This window comes from Bombus affinis, chromosome 9 (assembly GCF_024516045.1).
Source record: "Bombus affinis isolate iyBomAffi1 chromosome 9, iyBomAffi1.2, whole genome shotgun sequence".
Taxonomy (NCBI): Eukaryota; Metazoa; Arthropoda; class Insecta; order Hymenoptera; family Apidae; genus Bombus; species Bombus affinis.
The window spans coordinates 5,827,495-5,839,102 of NC_066352.1; the positions used below are offsets into that span (position 1 = coordinate 5,827,495).

The window sequence follows — 11,608 nt, forward strand, 5'->3', positions numbered from 1 at the left end:
AGACAAGGGTGGCGTTGAAGATCCTTCGAATGATTTCACGGAACGATTCTGTTGGAATAGTTTTTGAGAATCGTCATTAGCTTTACGATCTCTCGACAGCAGATTTACATGAAACGCGGCATAATAGGTCGTCTAGAAAGGTGACGATAAATTTCATATTCTAGTGCTGGCAGATTCACAGACCATCTCGCCTTGGAATAGCTCTGTAATCTAATGCGCGTTTTGCTAAGCATCTGTTTATACACTTCCTAGGACACACTACAGAGCCAATCATATTTTCATAAGGAGAACATAGGGACGTCTCATTATCGTGCTTTCTTAGCCATTTACTCCTTTTTCACGGAAACCTTTCTTTATTCCTCAATGTAGCGTGATATATATACAACGATAAATAAAAATAAGGTCTGCTGTTTTAATATATCCGCATTGTCATAATAATTCGGTAATAATTTATGTGCTTTTGCGTGATTTTGTGTGATCATTCGTCTATCGCGATATGTTAACTTATAATTAAAATCTGTCGCAATATGAAACGATATTGACAATCGATTGATGCGATAAACATTTTGCAATGGTAATATTATTGATAGGTATAAGGATTTTATATTCCGCGAACGAGACACCACGCATTATTATTACAGATATAAATATACAATGGAGAATATCAAATTCAATTTACTTTAGATTGTAATATAAACATTTGAAATATAATGATTCAAAGTAAAAGAAATAGATTCTTAAATTTGATATTATGCAAAAAAAAATTGAAAATTACGAAGGAACATTTCTCTATTTATATTTTCACTATTCTAGTTCTGAAATTATTTATTACCCAACTTCGAACAAATTATATTTAAATAATATTCAAACACATATATAAACATAATCTATGTAGCATACCCTATTTGAATACAAAAATTGCCACATGGAAAAGAACGAAGTACATCAACGATTGCTCGATGAGTAAAATACAAGCTACATATTTTTGCAAGATCAGCTGCATGCAAACTTTTCCACTTACCTTTAACCGGAAGTCATTGACGGTCCACACCCGGCTGGCGTAGTCGTTCGACGCTGCAAGCATCAGCGTTCCCGTAGAATCGAAATCGACGCACATCACCCCAGCGTTACTGCCAATAAGTACTCCTTTACTCTCTGACATACCTGAAACGTAATATTTATCATAAATCTAAATTTGTAACGAATACAGCTTCAAAATACGACTAATTTCAATTATTTGTAATTTATTGCTTCTACATCGATTGTTTCCGATACCATTCGTTCTCCTATCTGCTATTAATCTCTTTTCAAATCATATCTTTTCCTTCCTGATCGATCGAATCAATCAAACTACGAAATTCAATGGGAATAGTGATGGTCATTGAATGGAGTAAAAGAAACGAAGAAAATCGAAATGAATTAAAAATGAAAGATAAAGCGATATAGAAATGTGGAGAGAAGCAGAAGTCGAAGATTACGAGAGAAGCCGTCGAAGTGACGGGCTAAGCGGATATAACCCGAACAATAAGGACGGATGTTTCATCCAATTTGCAACATGGCGCGGAGATTACATTTAAGCACGTTATAGCACGTGTGATCGTTCGACCATAGCAGGGAAAACGTTTCTAGCGGCGGACAGGACTTTAATAAACGCCTGGTTGTAGCTCGGCCATCCACTAACGCATCGCAAGTAACCTGTTGATTCGTTAACATACTTCATTCAGACAGTGAAGAGAAAAGAACCTTTTGAGAACATGTCGCGATACGCTTCGCTTTGCGTGTCATCTCCTGTTCCTATTCGCCTGGCACCTGCCTATTTTTGCTTACTCTTCTAATAGCTGGCCCATCTTATTATAATAATCGTCAATAAACTTGATAATAGAGCACGATAGAACTCATCACAGAGTAAAACTGCTATGTAATAGCTGCATATAAATGTCATTCTAAGATGCTTTAATTTTTTAATAAAATTAATTATCGTAATAGCGCATGGCGAACACTGATTACATCCTACAGTTGGTTCTTTGTTGTGTGAAAGGGAAATCTCCAAAGCAAAAGATGGTAACGAAGTTTTAATTGGCCTATTATAGCAAGTTTTAATGAAATTTTAAAGTGACTTTCGTATCGCTTCATTGGCCTGCGTAGCCTCGTTAAAGTAAGGAAATTTGATAGATATTAAGGTGATGCTAAATTACTGTGACAGAATTGTACAACAGCAGGCATTATGATTGATTATTTAAATTTTCAAAGTTTCCAATTTCACATTGGCTTCGAGAGCGGTTAATGCAATGAGGCATCCCTACTGTTTGACATTACCGCGTTTAATTCTGGACTCTTGTGACGTTCAACGAATCCGACCGATAAACCCAGTGAGACTTGTGACTGAAACGAGAGTGGTGTAATAATTTACGCGATCTATTGCAGCTCGTTACAAATTTGAATAATAGCGGGACCACTAAATAGATTATACACATGGGGATCTCGATGCTTGGACGCAATATTTGCGTAGCAGGGGCCGTTCAAAGAATCGTTTACCTTGATTAATCGCTCGTTTATCTGTGACGCGCGTACTGTGACGAACATTTAAATAATAGACGACCGTTCCAATAGTACGATTTTGTTTCACTTAATCACCTTTTGAGATATTCCAAAGCTTCACCTTCCTGTCAGCTCCACCGGTGGCAAGCATCCTCTCGGCGGGAGACCATTTTACGGCATAAACTTCTCCGTCGTGTGCAGTCTGTAAGGGTTATTAAACACTTGACGTATAAATTTTGAAAACTTTTAAGTGCATGCATGAGGTAGTAATTAATAATAACAAGCGTATCGGATTGTAATTATGTTGTCAACTTGGATTACAACAAAGTGTTTAAAGTACAAATTTGTTTCGGGGAGATCATTATCGTTTAATATTTCATAAAACCCTGTGTAAAACCTTATTTACATTACCTAAACCGTTTACTAAATCGCGAGGACTTTAAAATTTATAAGACTGCTACTTTTTATAAGAAACTTCTATCTAAAGCAGTTACTAGTATATAAAATACACTCTTTTCTCCTTTGAAAATGCTGACAAAGCGGCGGAAATACTTAAAAATATTGAACATTTGAAAACTAACAAAACTAATATTATTTAACTATGAATTTCATTATCATTGCTTTCATTAATAGAAATTTTTCTATCATTAATAGCAATGTCCAATGAATGTAATATTCGATAAACAGGTCGTAGAATATGAAAAAATATTCCTACTAATAGCAAAATGCATTACATTTATAAATATCGAAATATATGTATAACAGGTTTCATGCATAAATCGCGCATTCTATCAATTTCATTGTGTATAAATATAATATTCCATGTAAAATGCTTTAGTACTGAAGATATGTAACTAAATACAACACATTAAACTTCGATGCTATTTATATAATAGACAGCCCACACTCGTTAAAACTAAATGCAAAATGGTTCAAAAATTCATACAATTTTTATTAGAACAAATTGTATTGATAAACTATCATTTGCGAATTACACTGTGTGTTCTCATTTAAAATCGTAGTATAAATGGTATTAAAGTAAAGCATATAGATATATTACAAAATAGGTTTAATATCCACATCATTTTTCCCCTTTTAAATAATATAATAATTCAAATTGTAGTTTTTACTGTACTATATACTAACACCTTGATATATTTTTAAATGGAGAACAAACATACTTAACTAACTTAAATAACATGACATTGTAATATATTTAACCTGTCTATACTATAAATAATACATATTTCTTACATATACCCAAATAGAATATAACAAAAAATAGACTTTACGTGATTGTAAACACCGCTAAAATACATAATCGTATAATAATACGTACATTAATATTCTAGTAACATAACATGCATAAATGAGAAATACAAGTTCTATAAACAGTAATAATATATGTATTCAATAACTAAGTATATTCCCATTAAGTAGCTTATTGTTCTAGACACAAGGAACTAACTTAAACCAATCGATATTATCCTGATACCTAATTTTAGTAAATATAGTGATCGATATTCTTTCTATGAAATCACATCGTTATATAGAGAAAACTTATTAACACTGTCAGAATAACTATTTGTAAAAGATCCATATAAATACATATATCTGCTCTACCTACTTTTGAAAGAAACTAGACCTTTTAACAGCTAATCTGCTTATAAAAAGTAATAAAAATAGCGTATTTATTTTTCGTTGATTTGTAGATACATAATATGTGGATAAATTATATCTATATAAGACATGTAAATTCATTAAACGAAAACGGATGTTACATATGCACGTCAATATGACAATATTTTCTAATTAAAAAGTGGTATGCAATTAATATCACTTTAGTTTCTTTTTAAGAAAAGAAAAAAAAACAATTTCTTTTGAATAAAAATTTTTTAAATCTTGATAAGGTTGCAAAGAATAAATGACATAATTTTGTACCATAAATAATTCTTCTCTCTATAAAAATATATATATATATGTCATATCTTTTTAAAAAATACTTTAAGTATCCGATTTATAAATGTACCACGTATTCAAATCATATCTGATGCATTACGTGGTTCCAATTCTTTTTCAATAATCTAAGAATGTTTAATTGAACATCTAAAATCATTGTATGATTATTAATAATATTAATGCAGGAGTAACAGGAAAACAGAATGCTCGTGTAATTGTTCGTGACATAAATTTTGCAAATATCAAGCATCGAGTTTTCATCCAACAACTTTCTTATTTTGTCATACAAAACATGCATTTTCGTGTTACAACGAATTAATAAACATTTGTACTAGAATTTCCACAGTAATAGCGTAATATAAAGTATTTCATAAATTAAAGTTTTGTCAACGTACAAACGTGACGGATACTTTTGTTGGGACCGCAGTAGGAAGACCAGAGATTCCTTCTTTTAAACTGGATCTATCGGGACTAACAGGTCGTGTGTCACGAGCCGCGTCTTCCAACTCTTTCTGCATCTTTGCTTGCCTTTTTCTGAAAAAATATATACGCATGCCCACGATTTAATAATGATTCAATAACTATTAGAAATAAAATATTCTTGCATATAAATACCCAAAGATATCTGAAAGTTGCCCTTTCTCTTTGATCACTGTATTGTTATGTTTCATGCAGGGTAAAACAATTAGTAAAACCAACGTTTCGCTGTTATTATTTCTTCATATTAACAATAAATCTCCCAATTAATTGTTATTTTAAACGTTTATCTTATTATTTTCATTATTTACATTAGTTATATTTATTTGTATTTAATAATTATTAGGTTTATGTATTTATTTAGTAAAACATATGTTTCAGCATAATTGCTTTTTTTTAATTCTCTTCATTTATTTTAAATTCACTCGCTCACTTTAATTTTGTATATTAATTTGTATTATAATAATACATATATAATAACCATGAACACAAAAGCAAAAACAAACGAAAAGTATGGACATATGCGAACGTATGATATGATCAGCTTCCTTTAATAAACGACCCAAAGCTGTATTGAGCTATAAGCATAATTTTTGTCACGTCACTTGCACAAACTTACCCAAATTTTGATATGGTTTGCATCAAAAAGGCTGTCGGACTGGAAAAACTCTCACTGAAAATAAAATGTCAAGCATTGTGAAGTGCTAATGTAATTGCTACAATGATGGTATCTTGACGTATCCCTTCATTCTCTCGTTCTGTGAAAAGTTTAATATTTTGCATACTACCTTAAATGATTTGTAAATATTTGTAACCGACACGATTATTTTTAATTATTATGTTAGTTTTAATAAAATCTCATAATTTTTAATTAAACATATTAAAATGTATTGTATCAAGAAAATATAATCAATTATTCAAACATAATTTACATAAAATTCAAGAAATTGACATATAGTGTATAATAATATATCAAAAACATTTCAAAATATCCAAAGTCAAAAGAGATATGTATTTTTACACTTACTGGTCATAAAATCATAAAATTTGAAAATTCAGTTAACTACAATAATCTTATCAAAAATAAAATTGAAATATAGCAAAAGATTACCCTGTACATATATTTTTCTTGTTCTATTAATTGAAAATACTGCTGTCACAATGTGAATTCTTTTTGTTCCAAATTTGAAAAAACCTCTCACTTTAAAAATACATATATGATACAAATGCATTATTTTGAAGTGATAAAAAACAATCTTAAAGAAAATATTCTATGTGCCTACAATAGATAGTGAAAATGGAATATGTGAACTTTATTAAACCATTAATAACAAAATACTTTCAGATTAGTATAGTACCATCATGCTAACAAAATTAATAATTCCAAATTTCGTGCATATGGCATTCGTAAATTTAAAACTATTGATAGAAAACATAATTGTTAAAAGGTATCAAAATTATATGCAAAACTTTCTATGATAATGTGGCAAAATATAAAATTTGACTTGATTTGTTAGTATAAAATATCTTCTTAGATTATTAATTCAATTTTATTATTATTAATATAAATTATGTATGTAATAAAAACAAATTTAAGAAACGATGAAAGAAACTATAATTTTATTACGAAATTTTTCGACAGAATTTTTGCTTCTTTATAAATATAAAAAATATAATATAAAAAATCTTAGTAATCTTAGTAAGTATACTTAGTAAGTATAATATAAAAAATCTGTTTCATTTATATATTTTATACAATTGTATATTATATAGATGAAGCATATTGATAAACTTATTTTAAATCAGAAAATATCACGAAGTACAAATGTAACTTCATGTATGTACTACACGCTGATAACTGGGCGTATGTACGAGTCTATAAGATTTGAAAGTTTAAAAATTATACATGTGCATATATAAATGTGTTTTATAAATATTAAATGTTTACCTCTTCTTTTCTATATTCATTTGGATAATTTTTGAAAAGACACATGTTTATTATATCTAATAGATATTATCTTTTCAAAATGTGAGAGTTTTTGCCGACAGACGGTACATAAAACATCGTATACAATCGATAGCAAAAGTAAGTGCACATTTGCTATGATTTTTATTCATTACTACTACAATATATGTACAAAATGAAGCTTATGGCATATTAGAATAGTTACAAAAAAATTTAAGAATTCTACGATTTATTCCAGATATCTGAAGGATCCTGTCTTATTGCATTCTGAATAAAATATTCCCTATTTAGCTTATTTTAAACACAAAAATATATATGTAGTATAATATGCCAAACACATTACATGTATTTTAGTATCTCCAGAATGCAATTAACATATCATGCAATTATAGATAAATTATTACAATAATGAAAATATTTTATCACTAAGAAATAAAATGTCAGTAATTTTTAAATGCAAACAAAATCTATCTATAAAAAATATAATTAGCCTAATATTCTTTCTTATTTAATGAAACGACTATACCATCAAAATCTTCTGTATTAGTACAAATCTTACGAATTTTGGATAATGAGGATGGATGATGTAAATATATATGTTTCTTATGCAATAAAATTTGAAACTTATGGATAGTAATATTTAATTAAAGGGCTTCCAATTAAGAAAAGATTAGATATCCTACATATTATATTCAAATACACAAACTGCAGCAATTAGTTAAGCATTTGAGGATAAATTATGAAAGGAAATATATAATAAGCAAGTAGAAGAGATCTAATTTATGCAAAATACAGCAATAAAAGATTAAGGATACAATACAGATATATTGAAAATGATACTACCTTTGCATGAATATATGGTTTCAGAAAAAATATGATACATACAATAAGTTACTATTTACAAAAATATACTAATTGTAATTATATTACATTTAGGTCAAAAGCCATCACATTTTCTGTTTAACAATACAAAATATGTATAAGGAAACGATAATAATCTTACACAAAAATTTAAATTACTTGCTTTATATAAACAAAAAATTAATAGAAGGAGAAAGGACAATTAACAAAAACAAAACACTACCAAAAAAGAAATAAATATGGTACTCACTTCAGAAAATTGTCGTTTTCTTCGTTCACTTTCTCTGCATCTCGTGTTTTGTACTTAATCAAACGTTCTATTAATTGGCGATTTTCTTCCTATAAATGTTAAAAATATATTAGCATTTACAAATATAAATATATATTATGATCAAGCATGAATCATACAAATTATGATATTAGCGAAAAATATTTTACATTGTATATTATATTACAAATACCTGCGCTTTTCTAAGTTTTTCTTCTAAAGATGCAAAAGCAAGTTGCAAGGCTTGATGCTCATCTTTTAACATTTGATTAACACTTTCTAGCTCTCTTTCTCTGCTAAGACATTTTGATACTTCTAAACGTAAGTTGGCATTGAGCTCCATACTTTCTACTACACTGTAAATTTTACAAATATTATGAAATTAATTATTGAAACGTATAATACATATATGATTGGAAAAATTTGCAATTCTGTTAATGAAAAAAGACATATATACCTCGCTTCCTTGATTTGAAGCTCCTTCAACATTTCCTGCATTTTGTTATTAAGATCTACTATTTGTTGTGTATGTTCTCCTTTTCTTTTATGTAATGTTGCTAATTCTTCTGCTTGCTTTAAAAGACGAGCTTCAAGATCAGCATTTACACTTAAACCAGGAGTTCCACTAGCTGCTTCTCGGCGAAGAGTTTCATTTGCTACGGTTAATTGTATATTTTCTCCACGTAATGTGTTTGCACTTTCAAACAATCTGTTATCTATAAAATAAAGATAGTATTGCACATCTATTAATTCAAAGAATGATATATGTACATTTCAATGGATATTAAAAAGATTGTAGCGCATCAAGTCAAAATATAATAATAATAACAAGTTGATAATATATCACTTAAGTTATTGGAACTATCTATATTAAGAACTACATGAAAAGAAATCTTACGTAAACTAATAAGATCTGCAAAACAATATGTTTGTTTCTTGTTTCTTTCTTGCAATTGTAAAATTAGATCTTTCCTCCAATTATTATCTTCCCTAGAATGTGATGATACACCTGATTCACTCGCGGCCATTTTCAGTGCATAAAATATCTCTTTACTATTGTTGTGATGTAAATTATTTGTCTTTTCTTATCAAAGTCGTATAAAAAACATTTGACAGCAGAACAGTTGGTAGATATTTTGGCAACCTTCGACATACACTGCTTTATCACGAAAAATTTATCTTAGACCAATAATGTTTCATTTGAACATTAATCACCATTAACATCGAAAAACGTCTTGCTAATCACATGACATTCAAATTTACCACGAATATTTTTAATTATGAAAATAGCTATCCTAACCTAAGTATACCAAACACTACACTGCTACCCTGAAATTGCCGGTTATTCGAAATGTCGATATGGGTGCTGTGCGAGATTTCGATACTTCAGTATTTGAATTTCAAACACAATTTCACTGAAGTCGGTAACAAATGATAAAATATTTTGCTGCAACTTCTATTCAGTAATCAATTACGTTATATATGAGTAGCATTGATAAATTAGAATAAACGCCTATTATTTACTCACAATTAAAATGGGATATATTTGAATATGAACGAAGTAAACTAATGTGCGGCAGATGATGAAACAGTTCGCTGCATCACGTTTTGTTCAGCCGATATCACATGCCATTTATCTAGGTTTGATATGTGTCTCCTTTAAAATCTTCAATAATTTTATTTTCGAAAATCACTAAAAACAAATTGTTCCATTTATTCTAAAACAAAATATACATTACTCTATGCTTAGTTTGCATTTTGGATTCATCATTTTTAAACCAATATTTATATCATATTAATTACTATTGACTACCATATCTTTTAGTAGGATAGCAATCAAAATTGAGATGTAGAAACATATATTTTTTGGCTTGTCTTCCACGTTCGAAAAGTTTTGTTACTATGAAATACAGGAAAAGAAACGAACGATGTCACGAAAGGAAGTCAAATAAAGATACGGTTAACAAATTGAAATTAACTAACAGGTATAAATATTTCTTTTAAATTATATGTAATTTTATATTAATTGATTGTTAAGTGCCAAGAATTGTTAAAAAATAAAAGAAAGTTTGGATAACTCAATCATAGAAATAGTAATCAAATAATTAAAAAGCGTCAAAGAAATCATGTCAGTAACCGACGTCAAGCTGGTCCAATGCAATATGTATTTTATGCCATACTTAATACCGATTTGCATATGAATCGAGGAACAGCAGCGGCAAATGTAAGCGTGATATAAATATAAATTATTTAATAATTGCCACAAAATAAATTTTAAAATATACATATTTGGTTTAAATAATGTAAATTATACTAATTAATTTTAGATAGCAGTTGGTTTAATGCTCCTTTATAATATAATAGACACTGACCAGGTGAAATGTCAATATATTGATAGCTGGACAAAGAATGGGTATTATATGCTATACTAATTTTTTTATATTGATAATTGTCTGTATCAACCTATGATATTGATTTTATATTTAACTTTTAACTTCTCTTGCAAATAAGAAGGAAGATAAACGTGATACATAATTCATCTAATCTATTATGTAAAAACAGACAAAGAATAGTAATCTTGAAGGGATATGACCACAGACATTTGAAATACCTCCAACAGGAAGTACAATTTATAGCACTGGGAACGTACGCAGTTCGACAAAAGTGGCGACGGAATAAAGGAATCATAGTATTAACTGTGTTTGGACAAAAAGAAGATTTAGAAGATGTTTTCGAAGGATTGACATATTTACGATAGTAAAAGTTAATAAAAAATAAACCCATAATTTTGAATATCAAAAAATAAGGTTCTTCCTTTAACTCGTCTTATGTATAAATGTATGATATTTTGCTTTTATCACAGGCAAAGTGGTATGTGATATCAGTTAAACAAAACGTACTTGCAGCTCTATAATCTATATTAATTTATAATCGACAATTTATAATCATATACAAGGTACAGATTCCATGTTTCTGATCCGCATACCATTTTCGTTTCACATGAAACGCTATCGATTCAGTATAATAGCGATTTGAAATAAAACTAAAGTCTTGTATGAAATCACAAATAAAGTGTATGGCAGAATGTCTTATGATCACAAATGAACTATGGAATTTTATACTACTACAATATCTCATAAAGCATTACTTCATTACGCGCTAGTGCAATTATTATTTTAATTACTTATGTTGCTTTATTTAACGAAACGTTACATCTGCTATACAGATATATGTACGTCTGTGCATATGTATATATATGTATATATATACTTAACTGTAGTGAGGTAGTGTGGAAGAAAAAGAATGATTAAGTGAATCCGATTATTATTCCTACTAATCGGAATAAAAATATAAAAATAATATAATGTCCATGCCATTGAGAATTTCGAAAATGAAATTATTTATGTGGTTAGAATGTTAAAAAGTTAACAGCATACTAGGTTACCTTGAAAATGGCTGTTTCAACCGACGTTTATATAGATTATGCATAGACGCGTACTATAGATGCATGGAATTTTTTATTTTCTCTACAATAATGA

The 11,608-nt window shown here is 28.9% G+C and overlaps 1 protein-coding gene across 3 annotated transcripts in view; it reads right to left on the reverse strand.

Annotated features, from left to right (window-relative positions):
- Positions 1–9,424, reverse strand: part of LOC126920757 (autophagy-related protein 16-1) — a 607,999-nt gene extending 598,575 nt beyond the window's left edge. The window contains exons 1-8 of one of the 3 annotated variants that reach the window (XM_050731508.1): positions 8,968–9,423; positions 8,527–8,785; positions 8,263–8,425; positions 8,052–8,140; positions 5,594–5,647; positions 4,893–5,031; positions 2,635–2,740; positions 1,022–1,164 (exon numbers count right to left, since the gene is read on the reverse strand). In XM_050731508.1, coding sequence (XP_050587465.1) covers positions 1,022–1,164; positions 2,635–2,740; positions 4,893–5,031; positions 5,594–5,647; positions 8,052–8,140; positions 8,263–8,425; positions 8,527–8,785; positions 8,968–9,097 — 1,083 coding nt within the window. In that variant the 5' untranslated portion in view covers positions 9,098–9,423. Of the gene's footprint in view, positions 1–1,021; positions 1,165–2,634; positions 2,741–4,892; positions 5,032–5,593; positions 5,648–8,051; positions 8,141–8,262; positions 8,426–8,526; positions 8,786–8,967 lie in introns of all 3 variants that reach the window. The other 2 variants (XM_050731509.1, XM_050731510.1) reach the window with 2 other exon arrangements.
- Between the last annotated feature and the right edge of the window lie 2,184 nt (positions 9,425–11,608).